Genomic DNA, 17,670 nt, shown 5'->3' with positions numbered 1-17,670 from the left:
ATACCAGGCCTTGTAAACAAAACTGTTGTAGCCATCTGTATCATGTCGTTTGATAAAAAATATTTTTTTCAAATTATTTTTTTTGTTGACCGTGTCGACTGTCGAAAAAAGGCAAGAATAATTTGTTTCTTCGTCTTAAGATAATTATTTCAAGAGTTATATTTTTCTGCTAAAATAGAGACTACTAGAAATTTCATACTTTGACCGTCTGCTCCTGTGAAATCTTGAAAATGGAGAAGAAAAAAATCCCCAAAGTTGCTAAAGTAAGTATTTGAAAATGTTGCGTTACTTATTTCATCAGTACGAGAATATTACGCTTGAAATTGATAGAATTTTATATACGTTTTTCAAATCTACGATTAGAATCGTCTTTCACTGTATTCTGATTCTAGAATTCTTTTCTAACACTTCACTAATCATGTATTTTACTCTTTTATAGGTAAAAAATAAAGCACCGGCAGAAATTCAAATCACTGCTGAGCAACTTCTCCGTGAAGCGAAAGAACGTGATTTAGAAATTGTTCCTCCGGTGAGTGTATTATTTCAATTTTTTGACAATTTTTCATTCTAATAAGTTGATCACAAATATAATACATGTTTTTTCTTCAAGCCACCCAAACAAAAAATCTCTGACCCCGAAGAATTAGCTGATTATCAAAGAAGAAAGCGCCGAACATTTGAAGACAATATCAGAAAGAATAGAGGAAATATAAGTAACTGGTTAAAATACGCAAAATGGGAAGAAAGTCAGAAAGAAATTCAAAGGTATGTTGAGCATACATAGCTGTAAGAATATCTGACTGTGTATAAATACCTAATACATGTTGTTATTCCAGGGCAAGATCTATTTACGAACGAGCTTTAGATGTAGACCATCGAAACATAAATTTATGGTTCAAATATTCCGAAATGGAAATGAACAATCGTCAAGTAAACCATGCGAGAAATATATACGATCGCGCTGTAACTATCTTACCCAGAGCTAATCAAATATGGTACAAGTATACGTACATGGAAGAGATTCTCGGAAATATAGCTGGTAAATACACAAGCAACTTTTTCTTTTAAAAAAAAAGTATATGTTTCATTAGTATATTACAATATGTCGTGAATTTTTAGGAGCACGTCAAGTTTTTGACCGGTGGATGCAGTGGAGACCTGATGAGCAAGCTTGGATGACATACGTGAATTTTGAATTACGATATAAGGAGATAGATAGAGCTCGAGAAATATATAATACCTTTGTTGTCATTCATCCGGCGGTTAAAAACTGGATTAAATATGCAAGGTCTGTATATTCATCAAGTATTACAACGAAATTTGACTTGAAAGTTCATTATTTCCTTCACATTATTCAGGTTTGAGGAAAATCATGGCTTTATCAGAGGAGCTAGAGAGGTTTACGATCGGGCGTATCAGTTTTTTGGTGAAGATCACATGGACGAAGAATTTTACATAGCGTTTGCTAAATTTGAAGAACGGCATAAAGAGGTATGCAAAAGATTTGATTAACTATTCAAATTATTCAATTTTAAACTCGTTTTTTTTTTTTTCGTTTAGTATGAAAGAGCTCGTGTTATTTATAAATACGCGTTAGACCGTATACCTAAAGAAAAGGCTCAAAATTTGTACAACGCTTATTCTATATATGAAAAGAAATTTGGCGATAAACGTACAATCGAAAACGTCATTAGTGGGAAAAGAAAATTCCAATATGAACAAGTAAATTGAAGAACCAACTACATATAAACATAATGCTATAAATTTCGTGTACTAAAATGACTTTACGTTTTAGGAAATTCAAGCAAATCCTATGAATTATGATGCTTGGTTTGACTACCTGGAAATAGTAGAAAGTGAAAGTAATTTTGAAGTAATTCGTGATAGTTATGAAAGAGCAATAGCAAATGTGCCTCCGGTGAAGGTAAGAAATCATGTTATATGAATTATTTTCTGTTCAAGTGGACTATTTCTAATCGGATTTCCGTATTTCAGGAGAAACAGTTTTGGAGAAGGTATATTTATTTATGGATCAACTACGCCATTTTTGAGGAACTGACTGCAAAAGATGTAGAGAGAACTCGACAAGTGTATTTAGCTTGTCTAGAAATAATTCCACACAAAAAATTCACTTTCGCTAAAATGTGGCTTTACTACGCAACCTTCGAAATTCGTCAAAAGAAGTTACCAGCTGCAAGAAAAGCATTGGTAAGCATAGCGTTATTTAAATTTTATTATAAGTGAACGAGTACATTTCAATTTGCTTTCATTTTTAGGGCAAAGCTATTGGAATGTGCCCGAAAGATAAGTTATTCAAAGGATACATCGAATTAGAATTGCAATTACAAGCAGTAAACAGATGCAGGAAGCTGTACGAGAAATTTTTGGAATTTAATCCAGAAAATTGTTCCACTTGGGTTCAGGTAAATATTTTGTTATGGATAAATAAACGTTCATATGTATTCCTAAATTGAAAGCTTAAACAGTATCCGTTCATTACGATTAGAAATTCAGTTAGTGATTAGATAGTCCTATTCGTGCTACTATATGTACTTTCAAGTTGCCATTGCATTTCGAAGATTTCTGTTAACTGTTAGGTATTTCTATTTATTTCAGTTTGCCGAACTTGAAACCTACTTGGACGAAATTGACCGCGCCAGAGTAATTTATGAAGAAGCAGTGAAACAATCGCAACTGGATATGCCCGATCTGCTATGGAAATCATTCATTGATTTTGAAATCAGTCAAAATGAATTAGAAAATGCAAGAAGATTATACGAAAGATTACTTGAGAAGACTGCTCATTTTAAGGTAATTTTCGTTGAAACTATCACTTATCTATTCTCTACGAAATTCATTAAATTATAAAAAACTTCTATTCTAGGTGTGGATGAGCTATATTCAATTTGAAATCACTAACAGCAGCGAAGGTGATTCGAAAGAATTAGCTCGCAAAGTATTTGAAAGAGCTAATAATTCTTTGAAAAACGTTGGCGAAAAAGAAGAAAGAGCGAAATTATTGCAGGCGTGGAAATTATTCGAAAAGGAACACGGAGACGAAGAAACTCTCGAAAGAGTAAATAAAATTATGCCGAAGAGGGTCAAAAAACGTGTGCATTTCGTATCTGATGACGGAGTAAGATATTTTCCTTTTTATCTAAATCATTTTCGAATGATTTTGTGCAACATATTAATTCTATTCAAATTTCAGAAGGAAGAAGGTTGGGAAGAAAAACTTGTTTTCGTCTTCCCTGAAGATGAAACCTCGAAACAAAATATGAAAATATTGGCACAGTCCAAGTCATGGGCGAAACAAGTCGACGATTTTGATTTTTAAGATTAATTTTTTCAAAGTAACTTCTGTCTCTTTTGTATAATATGTAAAATAAATCATTTTTTTTGTACTTGTATGTATATTCGTTATTGACTTGTATCATTATATCAATTATATGAAATAGTTAACTATGTTCATAAAAATAGATTGAACGTTGGAATTTGGCATTATTTTTTTCTAGCGTTTATAATTTCTAGATTATTTTGATTCTAAGACAAAGGTGTTCAAGGGTTTGGAACTTGTTTACCACTCTATTTCATCGTTATTGTAAATTTTCGTACATATCAGACCAAGATACAAAACGCTTCTTTGCTTCTCATCGATTTCAATTATCACAAAATGAATTAAGTATTAATGTTCTTATACAATCACACAGAATTTTTAGTTTTGAAAATTTACTCTTGAGCCTCACAACTGAATTTACGTATTTAAAACATGAGAATTTACATTTAAAAACATTTCAAAAAACAAGCAATAGATACAATACATCGGCGTTAGCTAAGTAATACATTGGACATTTTTCACAGAAAATTTATACAAACATAACTTTAAGACGATGTCATGTGTCAACAATTCAATATTCTTAACATGAATGAAGTAATCCACCCAAAAATTTCACAAAATTAATCACCATCGTTATTCCACTTCTTCGGGTCGTACAGGGTGATCTAAGGGTACCACCGATTCTTTGTCTACATCTCTGGATAAAGCTTTTCTCATATCTAAAAACAAACGACAAATTTGTTAGACTAATATTGCAGTAATTAAATTGAAAAATTTGAGAATTCTCTTACCATAAGCGTCTTCATCAGGATTTCCCGAGTAATACTCCAACACGGTTCGATACACAATATAGCCCATTGCTTGATACATTGAAATCGCTACTTTGTTACTAACACGTACAAATAAATCTACGAAGTATGCGTGTTTCCTGAAATTAAAACACATGTACTTATGTGAATACTTGATCAGCCAAATCGCAACGTATTCATTTCAAAGATAATCACTTTTCGGATACATCTTCCAGCCAATTCATGAGCAAAGCAGCAACTCCCAATCTTCTGTAGCAAGGTGCAACAGTTAATGCAGTAACATGACCGTGCCAATTCGTCCCATGGCCTTCGGCTTTTCCCATGACTGTAATAAATGAAATACTTACTTCTCTGTTACTAACTGCGTGAGCATCTTACATACTATACTTACTGTATCCCATTATTTCTCCATTAGGGGCTTCAGCAACTTGAAAGTATTCCGGCCATCGGGCTAAATATTGCATATAGAAGTTTATACCGTACTAATACCATATTAAGGAAGTACGTGCAATGTAAAGATCTTAGATACTTAAACAACATTATTAAATAAAAAGGATACAGTTTCTGTTAGAGGATCCAAATTACTGTTGAAAAACAAAATAATATATAATGAAAATTTATCGCATAAAATCATTACTTATGCTTTGAGGAACACAATGGCATTGCACTTACACATTATTGTACTTCAGTAAATCATCGCAAGTGAAAGGCCGCAAAGTGGTCATGACGGTGAATTATTTGCGAATTTGTTATATTTCAAAGCGAGCACTAGCCTTGTCACGTTTTATTTAGAATTATTGCAAAAACGCAAAAATTTAAAAAATTACGATTTTTAGGAATTTCTAATCTGTTGTTATCAATGATCCATTTGAGATACTTTGTCTAACGGACTGCGTTGCGGTATCTATTTGGAAAGAAAAAAATCTGCGAAGTTTTATTTTCGTTCAAAAATTTTTACTTTTCCCAGAAACCGCATTTAAAAATCATTTCCCTAAATTGGAACACTTCAAATTTCGAAGTAGAGATACTTCATATTATACACCCCGCGGACCATGGATTTCCTTAAAGAAAATAAAGAAATGATGAAGACTCAAAGAAAATGAATGTAAATTTATTGATCAATTTTGTACACCATTCAACACCTTCATTCTTTAGATAATTATAATTCGTAGTTTACAATGATTGCATTATTTCTGCGAATAATTCTTCGAACAATTTCAATTGCATTTCAATGTACTTCTTCACCCTGATAATGTTCAACATACGAGTACTTTGGCAATATTGCATCACACGTATCGAATAATTTCTGCTAATTTTTCTATCGCCTCCCTGTAAAAAGTCATTCCAAATGAATATACATTTCAATACACCCGTAAGTAAAAATTATTCAGGATACCAACCTTCCATGAGGATTAGTGCCATCGATTTGAGTAATAAGTAACTTTACGAATGAAAAAAATTGCGTTAGCTGAGATTCAGCTTCTGATTTCTCCTTAAGCCACGTTCTAGGAAAGAGACTGGCTACGGTATGGCATTTAGCGGCTGCTTCTAAAGGCTGCAGTGTTCGAATGGCCATTAACAAATACCGATTCAGCAAAGAACAGTTGGCAATATCGATTAAAATCGTTTCGTTTATGATTTCATGCCACTTTAATAGATTACCAAATAACTTGACACTACTCGCGAATTGCTTTTGGAAAAACACATTCAATTTTCCACTATCTAATAATCTGCAAACATTTTGCGTATGAGAAACAAGAAATTATCTTTTGCGAAGTTCAAGTAAACTTTTTTACTCACTGCTTAGGGAACATAGGAATGAAAACATCATTCTCTACGGCTTGTTTCATTTTATCTATAATTGTGTTCATTAACTGCGTGAACAGTTTGCTTTTAGGCGCGATAAATGGGTAATCAATGATACTGCGAACAACTGCAACTAATTGTTGAGTTTCCTTGGTAGATAATGGATCCCACTGAGCTTTAACTATTTCTGAAAAAATAAAACAAGGAGCTAAGTAGTACAATGAAAACCAATTAATGAATGGAACAAAAAATATATTGGTTACTTACGTTCTAACTTAGAAACCACAATTTTATCGATTAAATTAGGCAAAAGCTGTAGATCAGGATCTTTACGAAGAGACTCTTCTGTATCAGTTTTTTCAGCGGAATATAATAAAATACTGTTCATCCAATATAAATTTTCTAAGCTGTCTTGCTCTTCCTAAAAAATAAAATAACACGAGTAAACCCATTAACCGCACATTAATTTTAAAAATGCATAATCATCATACTTTATTCAATGGATTCCACATCAACATGTTCATACGAATTATTGGTCCCAAGACTTTAGGGAGACACAAATTCGCATATGCTTCAACGTATGCAGTTTTGTCTAATTTTCTCCAACCTGAAAATCTTTTCAGGATGTCATTGATGGATACGAATTCTTCAACAACATCGTCAAAAACTCGGCGAGCATCAGATTCGATTATTTCTGAAAACATATTTAAAATAAATAACGTATATTTAAAAAAGACGAAAATGACTCAAATTGTAGTTTACCTTTCTGATTTCGATAGGTAGTGGCAGCCATTTCAGTTATTTCATCGTCGCTAGACATTCCTTCGATGTGAGATCCGATGGTGCCGATATTCCTACTTTTTAATCTACGTATTCTACGACCTTCTCTTTCAGCGGTGCGTCTTATTTTTTCTTCGTCTTTTTTAACGCCGATTAAATTTTCTACATACAAGAAGAGAATATTAAAACCCATGTTGAAAGAGAGAACAAGAGATTGATGAGTATTACTCACTCGTCGGAGTCAGATCTTCCATTTGATCTTTAACATCGAGTCGTCGTCTTGATACCAATTCGTTGGTTTGTTTCTGATACATAGTAATTAACCTCTGTTCCAAAGAGTTGATAACTGGAATCTACAAATAAACATTCGAGTATGTAACTCACGATTCACATTCAGCTTAAAAGCCATTCAATGTCCTGTACGAAGACAGTAAAATAAATTATTGTGGCGCTAGACGCGCACACCAATGGACTTAATAAAACCCACCTTTTCATCAAGACACTCTACCAGATCAGTGACGTACCCGCGTAAATCTTGATAAAACTGAAACCGTTCAGCTAGTTCGGGGACATTGATCTTACGTTTTTCAAAATCTGACTGTAATGTAATTATTTCATGATTAATGTTATCTATATCATTTTCTCGGCGTTTGTACATCTCTTCGAGGTTTTCAAGTCTACGAAACATAAATTCAAATATTACTTTTTACACTCGACTCGAATATAAGCGAAAAATATTTCCTACCTTTCTCGTAATTTCTTGGCGATGATCTCAGGATCTGCTGATTCAGCAGAACCTTCTGTGAGAAATGATGCAAACGCTGTGGAATTTGGCGGGACACCAACATTCGACATTGCTGATTCAGGAGACAGAATACCAGTAGCGCCGGTTATCTGGGGGTTTAATGAGATAGGCATACCAGGTATCGTAGAAGCAACTGCTGCCGCCGCATTATTCATATATTGATAATAATACGATTCTTGCTGCGCTGCTGCCAACTACAAGAAAATGGGTGTAAAGTTTCCACTCCAAGGAAAATTTCAAAACATGGATATGCTTTTTATTCGAGTCGGCTCAATGCTTACAACTCCAAAAAATTAAAAAAAAAGTACCTATGACAAAATACCAGTCAGGAAGTCATTTTTGAAAGTTTGATAGGTATATCTAATTCTAGTAGTCATTTATTCCCCACCCCCCCCCCCCTCCGCGGTCTGACATATTTTAAGAACAATCACCTAGGTATAAAGCTTATTGAAAATATATACAAAAAATGTCGTTATCAAAAGTCTGACATTATGTCAGAAAATCAACTGATTTTTTTTTCGTTTTCAAAAGTCAGCGCGACGTTTGGAAAGACCTAGGCGCAAAAATCATATCCATGTTAAAGTTAAAATATAAGTAATTGGTGTAATGTTTTCTAGTGAAAGAACGGAGCGAAATTTTTATTAAGTCACTTACCTGAGCACCAGTAACAGCTTTACGGATTTGCTGATTTTCCCATTCATCGTCTTCAACTGTTTCATCCTCCCCATCTGAAAAATAACAATACGTGCTAAAATCACGATTTATAAAACTGGAAACATTCTTTAAAAATCAATAATAAATAAATATTTAGTTTTTTTATTTCTTATCATCATTTTCAATAAGCGCATATTATTGAAAAATAATGAATTAATATTCTATCGGAAAGTTCTCATAATTTTTTTTATAGGTAGTAGGTACATAATTAAGTTATTGTTACTATCTACAATACGTAAAATATATGAATAAAAAATTAATAAAATTGATATGTAATGGAGCCAGCCAAAAATATCAAATAGAATACCTGAAGCAATATATGTATCTAAACCTTCTTTACGTTTTTCCCTATCAGCAGCAACACTTACTATTCCAGACATGGTAATTCTCTCTTCTTCGTCGCTTCCGTCGTTATCATCCTCTCTCACTAAACGTGATTTACTTTCGGACCTAGAAGCGCATGAAATATTAATAAATTGGCCAAATTATGTGGAGATCAAATTAATCTCCTCGAAAAACATTATTTTTTGTAACTACAACCGTAAAACTATGGGTGTCATCCATTTTTCTGTAACTTAACAAATCTTCAAATTATACACACAAAATTCAGCAGAATGAATGTGTAACGTAAGTTCATCTCGAATAGCAATGCAGTCATCGTTGAAATCAAAATGCTATACTTGATCTTTTTTAAACAAAGAGAACTCTTTGATTGAATGAAATGAACTTGCATCACTTTTGTCTCCTGAAGCATTGTGGAAAAAAACAGAACAAAATATCGACGACTTACTCTAATTTTGCATTTTCATCTTCGATTGAAATATAATTCGCTCCTCCCATTTCTCTAGCTTGTTGTCTACGTTTTCGAGCGGCATGAATTAAAGCTGCATCAGGAATACGACCGCCTAACAGAGTACATGTTTTAGAAGATGAAGATTAACGATAATATTTCAAAGCGAAATAAAAGCTTAGAAACGTGATTTACTATTAAATCTAAATAACCAGCATTTTTCTATGCATACACTACGCAAGGACAGAGTAATTTCAACGCCTCACTTTTTAACAGCATTTTAACATGGTCGGGCTGAGAAAATTTATGATGAGTTAAATTGGAATCCTTCTCATCTTCATCGCCCGAATCACTTTTATAGTCTGCCATTTCTGCACTTAATCCACTCAGAATTCGCTCTTGTACCACCACCGGTCCTGCCTAAAATTAAAACAAATTATAAAATTAAAGACCAGAGGAACTTTCTCAACATCTGCTTTTCACTATTGGAAATTGCTTCACTCACGATTGGGTTTTTAATTTTAATGGTAACTTGATCATCGGTTGTGATAATTTTGTCTCTCTTTCTCCCTGCTTTGCCATCTTCAGATGTTTCGGTTTTTGGAGAGTCTTTCCGACGTTTTTCTTCTTTTTCTCTATCAATTTGTTTACGAATTTTTTTACTTTGATATGAACGCTTTATCTTGAATACTTCGCCGTCATCTCCTACAAATTAAACAGAATACGATTTGTTACAAAAGAATGTTATTGTTTCAACTCACAAAATGAATACCAATTTACCTTCATCAAATTCTTGTCCAAAACTGAGCAACGTTTGTTTGATGGACTTGGAAGCTGGGTCCCCATTCTGACTGCCACCACTTTTAGTTTTGGATTTGATAATTTCAGTTTCTTTGGTATCAACTTCGTCATCCTGTACTTCGATTTCTCTTCTTCGAATATTTCGATTTGGTTTTTTGAAAAGAGACATATTAGGTCAAGAACACCATACACCAACACTCAGCACAATATAAGATACATAAATCACAAGAGTTGATGAACTTATGAAGAGAAATGAGAAATGATTCGATTTCGAGAAATGCCGTATAGCGAAGGAAACACGCAGACTCGAGTGTTGAATAATTCACAAAAATAATAGAAATACATAAATAGTAATTTGAAATAGTTCATGACCAATTGACCACTGATTGACAGAAAGTTGAGGTAAATTATGATAAAAAAATACCTCACAGCAACAAAATTGAAAATTCGATTCGCTTTCCACGACTTTTCCCGTTTCCGCTACCACTAGTTTTCATTTTCCTCTCCAAAACAAAAAAAATAAAAATAGTTTTTTAACTATTGGTAACACTGGAAAAGTCTAACAACGATTTTTTAAAATTCATTTTTTGAAAGCTTTTTTAGCTAGTTTAAACTGTTTAAAGTGATTATAATTTAGTTTGTAAAATTATGTTAGTTGCTGTATTGAAATTTTGGTATCAATTAAAAAGCGCTATTCAAAAAAAGTGTAAAATGAATCCAACTCATTTTCTGCAGATGAATTAATTCGTGCTTCAATGATAAGTGGCAACCTTGCAGATATCAGAGATAAACTAATCAGCTGCAGCAGGGAACTTCCGTATTTATTTTTTTTTCTAGCGGTTCCAACAAAGCTGCAACTTTTAAACTTTACGTGTCTCTCTAAGCCTCAATTAATCAAGTTATCTTTGTGATAGCTTATAAGTTACTTTTCGAGATTAAGTTATAATTTGGTTCTTCACTTACATTAATTCATCATAAATGAAGTGAAGTATGATCTAAAAAAATCGGAGTAGTTCTCTCTTTCGGATGTAAAGCTATTTAAGTTCTAGTCTACGTTTAATTTAATCTACTTAAATATCGAACAAGTATCCATTTAAATAAAATATGAGATTCCTGCTACAGTGAAGTTCCTGACTCCCATGACAGAAACGATGAAGGTGTTTCGACAAATAGGATGGTGCCGTTACTTATTCCTTTTATCAATTATTTGGTTCATTTTTGCTTTAATATTTATAAGCTTTTTACGACATGAGCCGGATATCAATACATCTGATCGTATATCCGAAGCGATGAGGAAATTGAATTTGTTGCAAAGGAGAGAGTCGGAAATGATGAACTTACTGACAGAGTTCAGTCACGGGTAAATACAAATCTTATAATTAATTTCCACGTTTCAGATCATAAAAGTAGCGTACAAAACATAACACATGAAGAATCTGAAAAGTTTAACAGCCAGTCGACTGAATATTTTTCAATATTATGAAATTTCAATGGAGTAGTTCTATTTGAAAGAAGTCGCGGTTAGCCAACAACACCTAACACTTGAACCTTTCAGTTTCTTCGGTATTTTATGTATACCGTCAACGGATTCGCACCTGAGTACAGGAAATGAATTAAATTGAGAATATTTTGCAGATTGCAAGAAAACGATCGAGATAAATTTCTGAAACGTTTGAATCATATTTCAAAAAATCACAACATTCAATCAGGTTGATTATTTTAATAATTATTGATGCAGATACTCGTATGATGATTATTGCTTATTTTAAGAAAATGGAATCTTTTCAGAACCGTTTTTAAAATATGAAACTTTAAGACGACGCTTGTATCATAATGTCCACGAATTATGGTATTACATCAATTTCCAGACTTCACAGTTCACCAAAGAATTGAAAAAATCTCCATCGAAGAAACGATTAACATCGTTTATGAATATGATAGGCGAATTCAAACGGTAAATCATATTTCAACGTTCATTTCTCTATGTTTGGCCAATGCGTGATGTAAAATATTCTACAGGTCGATTGTCAAAGATATTAACGACTTGGAAGAAGTAGATGGATATAAAGAGTGGAGGCTGAACGAAAACGAAGAACTAAGCAACTTGGTTCAAAGAAGACTACATTATTTACAAAATCCTAAAGACTGTAAAACAGCGAAAAAATTGGTCTGTGATCTAAACAAGGTGAGATATATCCCAATGCTTCATCTTATTCACCTACCCTGCAACCTGAAAAAAAGTAGCTTCAAGTTGTAGTCAAAAATACTTATCAACCGAAAATTATTTTTAGGGCTGCGGTTATGGCTGTCAATTGCATCACTTAGTTTACTGTTTCATTGTTGCTTATGGTACCGAACGAACTTTAATTGTGAAATCACGCGGCTGGCGATATTCTCCGCCCGGTTGGGAAAAAGTATTTCTTCCCGTGAGTAACACCTGTACAACTGCTGACGGTGTCACTCATTCCGCCTGGCCTGGTACGAAAATTTTCTCATGATCGACGAAACGACGATCGTTTAAAGAACGATTGCTTAGTATTGTTCTAATCATATCTTATTAAATATTAGGCCATCCAAACACGCAAGTCGTATCATTGCCAATTATCGACTCATTATCTCCTAGACCACCGTATTTACCATTGAGCATTCCGGAAGATTTATCCGCTAGAATTATTCGTATTCATGGAGACCCCATTGTATGGTGGGTTGGTCAGTTCTTGAAATATTTATTGCGGCCGCAATCAAATATCAAACGAATGTTGAGCGAATATGAAGAAAAATTGGGTTTCAAAAAGCCTATTGTTGGGTAAGAATAGTTCTTCGAAGACAAAACAATTTTCTTTCAAAACATGCCATTGTATTTACATGGTATATATATACCTAACGTGTTTTAGAGTTCACATTCGAAGAACGGATAAAGTAGGCACTGAAGCTGCCTTTCACGCTCTTGACGAGTACATGACTGAGGTTGAAGAATACTACAGATCCTTGCAAATGACCCAATCAGTTTCTGTGAAAAGAGTCTACATTGCTACAGATGACCCAAAAGTTTTCGAAGAAGCTAAATTAAAGTAGTTCATCATTTTTCGTTTATCACTCGCTGAGAGTAAATGATTAATTTTCTAAATTTCAACAAGGTACACTGATTACGAAATCATCGGCGACGCGAAAATATCAAAATCTGCTGCGGTAAACAATAGGTATTCTGAAAACTCATTGAGTGGTATCATCACTGACATCCATTTACTATCCCTGACTGATTATTTAGTTTGCACATTTTCGTCACAAGTATGTCTTATTTGCAACGTTGAAAAATAATCGTGTTTAATTTTAAAGACTCTGAATTAACAAATCTGTTTTAGGTGTGTCGAGTAGCCTATGAAATAATGAATAATATACATTTCGATGCAGCTCAAAGGTATCGTTCTCTGGATGATATTTATTATTACGGTGGTCAAAAAGCCAGATGTCAGGTGGTAGTGATACCTCACCGGGCCACTCGTCCAGAAGAAATAGACTTAAAAGTTGGTGATATTTTGACGGTAGCTGGTAACCATTGGGATGGTTATTCAAAAGGAACGAATACAAGGACATTCAAAACTGGATTATATCCTACGTTTAAGGTAATATTCATAAGAAAATGACGTGAAAATTATTTCAGTTTAAAATAAATTAATCGATTAAAATCGTATTTCTGTTTAGGTTATTCCCAAAGTGGAGACTGCTTCATTTCCTACATATCCCCAGGTTCCTATTGAGCCTAACGAATTGTAGTTTTTGTTACCAAGTTTATTTAACGTCATGGTAATGTATGAATTTTATCATACCTACTTTTATTCCTTGATCAGCAATGTTCGAAGAGATGAAATATCAATTTTTGATAGCGTTTTAAATATTCCCTATAAAATAAAATGTATGATTACTTTATTTTCACGCACTGTGACAGTGTTTGATCACTAAAGCGTATCCACTTATTACAAGATCAACCATAGTTAACCACGTATCCATCCAATTATAACATCGTTGAATCAAATTAAACAAATTTTAATAGTCACGATGACGTCATTGACCTTACTCGTGTGTTCAATTTGATTTCATCTTTTCGCATCGCTAAAGAGAAACGTTGGAATATTTTCCGCTTTTTGTTCACCGTGTTCGTTAATTTTTCAGGATTGGCACCGTGTTCGAAAATGGATGCACTCTATGTACTCATAAGTCTTCCTGTGTTATTCGTACGACACGAGAATAATTATTTTCAAGACCATAAGATGCGCCCGATTTCATGATGTGCATTACGTGTCATGCATTGCATTTATTATTCTTACTCGTCTATTTCAAATATCAACTATATGCGATCCTGAAACGATCTCATGGTGTCAAGTAATAACTAAGCTTTCAAAAAGCTTTTCATGTTTGTGCAATATTGCGCTTAAATGAGCGTGTGTTTTAAAGAATATGTGATACGCTTTTGTGAACCACACATTTTGCCGAAGTTGGATTTTTTTCACAGAAGAGCAAAAAATAGACGTTAAGTTGTACTATAATGACAGTTCAAATCGATCAAATTTGACTACCTACTTTCAGTTCTTGAGGTGTAAAAAATTACACAATTTTGAATTTTTAGTGAAATTCATAGGTATTAATTAAATGAAATTCAAAGTTTTTTTGTTAGTAGCAAAACGTGTGGTCTACCTAAGCTCATCACATATTTGCATTTGTTAATTCTTTAAATGATACTTGCGATATGTTCACAAAAACATATTACTTTCTTGCTGTGATTTTTTAATACTGATTTTTGAACAAAAAATTGATCGTACATCTTCGATTCGTTTATGACAAGTTATTTTGTGCAACTCAGATCTCAAGTGAATTTTTTCATTCGCTCGTTATTTTTTAGCACTGAGCGAATGAACGTCTTGATGAATTTTTTCAGTGGAGATATGCTTGCCATATTATTTGAAATAATATCAACATTTGTATTTATTCGGCTACCTACTTAATTTATTAAAAAGAATTGTTAACTTATTTTCATAAAAATACTCAATTGAACCAAATTATGAGGCGATAACAGAATTATTTATTTTTGAGTTTTTGTTTTTGGTTAAACTAGCTGTCTATTATCTACTTAAATGTGCTGTTTAGTTACCTACTCGTATGTTTATATGCTATAAAATATTGTGTGTTTATGTTTTAGAATTCAAAATCAATTGTTTTCAAATTGTATATAGGTAAAGGTAGAGGTACATATGATTTTATGTTTTCTAATAAAAGAAACATTCACAATGAGAAAATTTCTTTTTTAAAATATAGCAGTACACGAACATTTTGAATATGAAACGTGCATATTGACTTTAAATCGGTTACATTTACACCCGAGTACCAGGTTTTTTTTGTGTTCAGTTAAAGTAATGTGATAAATTTTGTACGTAAAATTCTTCTTGATGGGTTGTTTTTTCAAGCAACCAATTCTGACCACTGCTTAAAAATTCAGTTACGTGAATGTTATCAAAATATGTTCGTAATCATTTGTCTTTATTATTGCAATTTTTGTTAATGTTTCTGAATAAATGTTTTATACGATTCCGTGTTTATTTTACTATCAGATTTTTCAAAAGTAATTCCATTCAGGATGTAAATCAGACGGTAGACGAATTTTGCTCGTCATTGTACAAAGAAATCTCAAGGTTAGTATATGTACCATCCAGCAGATTTTTGTAGCGACCGTCGTGACAAGTCGCTTCGAAGTTAGAATCTATCGCCTTTACAAACACGTTGCAACCATTTAACCAAAATAGTGACATGCGGTCGTACTCGCATGAGGTTTTTTTCGCATCCAAAAAGCACTAAAATTTCATCGTAGCTACGAGATTCTTAGAACACCTGTTCTATGGATAGCAACCGGTTCGCTTGAAGTTATGGTTACAGTGGGGAAAGAGAAACTAAAAAATTCAAATAACGTATATTTACTTACACTTTCTTATATCCAAGTGTGTGTGCAGCATAATTAATAATGGCCTTCAAGAATTGCTCAACATCTACATTCTAACTCGTTTTCTACGCCGAGAATGCGTACGAGCCAATACTACAACAAATATTACTAGAAATTTGATAATTTATGTTACGTAATACATAATAATATATTTAGCATTGTTACGAATTTGGTGAAAATTTAAAACAAATCGAATTCATCCGCTAAAAATATTCCATCTAGGTACCTGTCTCTTCTGTATGGTATTGTTAGAATAGACGTTTGGATTGTTTTTGTAGAACATTTTTGTAATTTCTGTTGTTGTTGTTGTTTATTTTTTTTTTCAAATTACGAAATCATCTTATAAGTTGAATGTTTATAGGTCAATACCTTTGTGTTCGATGGAGATGGAATTTGTTACGCGTTAGATTTAATATATTTGTACTCGAACAAGATAAAAGTTCACGGTGATTTTTTCAACAATGAATGACCGCTGTAATTCCTGACGTGGTTTCTTGGCTGTTGTTAATCTAAACATCGTGTAAAACATCAAAATTTATTTCAGCCGTGAAAATTCATCTTAATTATTTTCATTTTTATACATTATGATATGCAAGGAAACAATTGTCATGTATCGCCGTGTTGGTCCTTGAATAAACAACAAGGTCCGGTAGATATAAAATTGCAGTGTTATGTATTAATGTACCTACATGAAATTTTTGATGTTCTTTGATGCGTAGGTACACAAATACGATTTAAATTACGATCGCTTGTATACATCTTATTTCATGATTGTTGAATTTATTATTTTTTGGTACCTTCGGTGCTTTGGATAGGTACCCTACTAAAATACCCTTACGTGCGATTAAAATGCTTATAAAAAAAATATGTGATAGGCATCTTCTACCTAATCTAAAAATATCACAAATTTGTTTGTTTTTCCAATTCTCGCAGGTAGGTATGCATAGAAATGCGGTCTTTTTAACTGAGTGTTTTAAGCAGGTAGGTAGGTATCATTCAATTAACAATTACGACGACATGAAACGAAACTTATAAAATTCCTTTCGGGATTTGATAATTTTGGTACGTTGCCAATACCGGCTTTGCTCACATAAAGCATACGACATTAATCTATGATGCCATCGAATAGGTACTGATTCTTCAGATTCAAGTACCGACAACGCGATGACGCAAATTCTCAATTAAGAGATATTATAGGTATTGTCTTTGAAATAGTGAATTGACCACATAAATTTTTAAATTTTATCTATAGTTGTAATGCCTATGAAAAGGTATAAAATGACACTACGTCATCATTTATCATAACCGCAATTCTGTCGCTAGCATTTATAGGTACATTTAAAATCATAATTTCCGTAAGTAGTGGTTTTCGTTTCATTTACAATATTACAGCTAATAATGCATACATGAGAACGATTCTGATAATGATGGGAAGAAATGCATAGATACATTCGCTCCTTTTCTTGTGTAGGTATAGGTAGAGGTATACTCAAGACGAGGTGGCGATTTGGAGTTTTATGCCGATTTTATAGATAGGTAGGTACCTTACTTTTACATCAAGGTAAATAAATTATCTTATCTCTAATTTCTCGACGCCAAAAAAAAAAAAAAATTGGTGCGCAGATGTAGAAAATTTGTGAAAGAAAATGAATGAAAACGAAGATCGTTGTTATTTTATTACAGCCAATTTTTATCATACTTTTCAAGATTGCAAAGCGGAAAGCGCTGTGTCGTCTTGTCGTATTAACATTGACCTAATTTAGAAAAAATAAAAAACTGAAACTCAATTTGGTAAATAGTAAATCAAGAGAAATATTATCCTCATTAAACCATGCATTT

The 17,670-nt window shown here is 33.0% G+C and overlaps 4 protein-coding genes across 4 annotated transcripts; 2 read left to right on the top strand and 2 right to left on the bottom strand.

Annotated features, from left to right (window-relative positions):
• Positions 1 to 47: 47 nt before the first annotated feature.
• Positions 48 to 3,404, top strand: LOC135832551 (crooked neck-like protein 1). The gene is made up of 13 exons (XM_065345881.1): positions 48 to 263; positions 440 to 529; positions 611 to 765; positions 837 to 1,039; positions 1,120 to 1,288; positions 1,359 to 1,491; positions 1,561 to 1,722; positions 1,796 to 1,924; positions 1,996 to 2,208; positions 2,277 to 2,423; positions 2,617 to 2,811; positions 2,885 to 3,136; positions 3,212 to 3,404. The coding sequence occupies exons 1-13, from the start codon at positions 231 to 233 to the stop codon at positions 3,335 to 3,337; spliced, it is 2,007 nt and encodes a 668-aa protein (XP_065201953.1). The 5' UTR covers positions 48 to 230; the 3' UTR covers positions 3,338 to 3,404.
• Positions 3,405 to 3,712: 308 nt separating this feature from the next.
• On the bottom strand, positions 3,713 to 5,017 carry Naa20A (N-alpha-acetyltransferase 20 A). Its single transcript, XM_065345907.1, has 6 exons — positions 4,819 to 5,017; positions 4,706 to 4,730; positions 4,538 to 4,628; positions 4,342 to 4,471; positions 4,129 to 4,265; positions 3,713 to 4,056 (listed from the first exon to the last, which is right to left on the bottom strand). Exons 1-6 carry the CDS (start codon positions 4,869 to 4,871, stop codon positions 3,971 to 3,973), a joined length of 522 nt encoding a protein of 173 aa, XP_065201979.1. The 5' UTR covers positions 4,872 to 5,017; the 3' UTR covers positions 3,713 to 3,970.
• A 224-nt stretch (positions 5,018 to 5,241) lies between these two features.
• On the bottom strand, positions 5,242 to 10,335 carry LOC135832548 (PAX3- and PAX7-binding protein 1). The gene is made up of 15 exons (XM_065345878.1): positions 9,822 to 10,335; positions 9,547 to 9,746; positions 9,308 to 9,461; positions 9,042 to 9,156; positions 8,559 to 8,701; positions 8,192 to 8,265; positions 7,478 to 7,731; positions 7,220 to 7,409; positions 6,965 to 7,085; positions 6,715 to 6,894; positions 6,444 to 6,646; positions 6,220 to 6,373; positions 5,947 to 6,139; positions 5,547 to 5,876; positions 5,242 to 5,475 (listed from the first exon to the last, which is right to left on the bottom strand). The coding sequence occupies exons 1-15, from the start codon at positions 10,009 to 10,011 to the stop codon at positions 5,433 to 5,435; spliced, it is 2,544 nt and encodes an 847-aa protein (XP_065201950.1). The 5' UTR covers positions 10,012 to 10,335; the 3' UTR covers positions 5,242 to 5,432.
• A 330-nt stretch (positions 10,336 to 10,665) lies between these two features.
• FucT6 (alpha-(1,6)-fucosyltransferase) lies at positions 10,666 to 15,422 on the top strand. The gene is made up of 11 exons (XM_065345893.1): positions 10,666 to 11,202; positions 11,478 to 11,551; positions 11,631 to 11,796; positions 11,862 to 12,027; positions 12,134 to 12,320; positions 12,411 to 12,648; positions 12,737 to 12,913; positions 12,980 to 13,130; positions 13,205 to 13,465; positions 13,545 to 13,646; positions 14,013 to 15,422. Exons 1-10 carry the CDS (start codon positions 10,982 to 10,984, stop codon positions 13,614 to 13,616), a joined length of 1,713 nt encoding a protein of 570 aa, XP_065201965.1. The 5' UTR covers positions 10,666 to 10,981; the 3' UTR covers positions 13,617 to 13,646; positions 14,013 to 15,422.
• Positions 15,423 to 17,670: the final 2,248 nt, after the last annotated feature.

This window comes from Planococcus citri, chromosome 1 (assembly GCF_950023065.1).
Source record: "Planococcus citri chromosome 1, ihPlaCitr1.1, whole genome shotgun sequence".
In the NCBI taxonomy this organism is placed as follows: Eukaryota; Metazoa; Arthropoda; class Insecta; order Hemiptera; family Pseudococcidae; genus Planococcus; species Planococcus citri.
Note: the sequence above shows the minus strand (reverse complement) of the source record. Positions and strands in the feature narration are given on the sequence as shown.

Coding starts and splice junctions, on each gene's coding strand:
- FucT6 (XM_065345893.1), top strand. CDS start 10,982: ATGACAGAAACGATGAAGGTGTTTCGACAAATAGGATGGTGCCGTTAC. Junction 12,321..12,410: donor CACTCATTCCGCCTGGCCTG/GTACGAAAATTT, acceptor ATTAAATATTAG/GCCATCCAAACACGCAAGTC. Junction 13,466..13,544: donor GATTATATCCTACGTTTAAG/GTAATATTCATA, acceptor ATTTCTGTTTAG/GTTATTCCCAAAGTGGAGAC.
- LOC135832548 (XM_065345878.1), bottom strand. CDS start 10,011: ATGTCTCTTTTCAAAAAACCAAATCGAAATATTCGAAGAAGAGAAATC. Junction 6,895..6,964: donor GGAAGATCTGACTCCGACGA/GTGAGTAATACT, acceptor TCTTGTATGTAG/AAAATTTAATCGGCGTTAAA. Junction 6,140..6,219: donor TGTGGTTTCTAAGTTAGAAC/GTAAGTAACCAA, acceptor TTATTTTTTCAG/AAATAGTTAAAGCTCAGTGG.
- Naa20A (XM_065345907.1), bottom strand. CDS start 4,871: ATGACCACTTTGCGGCCTTTCACTTGCGATGATTTACTGAAGTACAAT. Junction 4,731..4,818: donor TTACTGAAGTACAATAATGT/GTAAGTGCAATG, acceptor GTTTTTCAACAG/TAATTTGGATCCTCTAACAG. Junction 4,266..4,341: donor CTGGAAGATGTATCCGAAAA/GTGATTATCTTT, acceptor TTTTAATTTCAG/GAAACACGCATACTTCGTAG.
- LOC135832551 (XM_065345881.1), top strand. CDS start 231: ATGGAGAAGAAAAAAATCCCCAAAGTTGCTAAA. Junction 766..836: donor AGTCAGAAAGAAATTCAAAG/GTATGTTGAGCA, acceptor TTGTTATTCCAG/GGCAAGATCTATTTACGAAC. Junction 2,424..2,616: donor ATTGTTCCACTTGGGTTCAG/GTAAATATTTTG, acceptor TATTTATTTCAG/TTTGCCGAACTTGAAACCTA.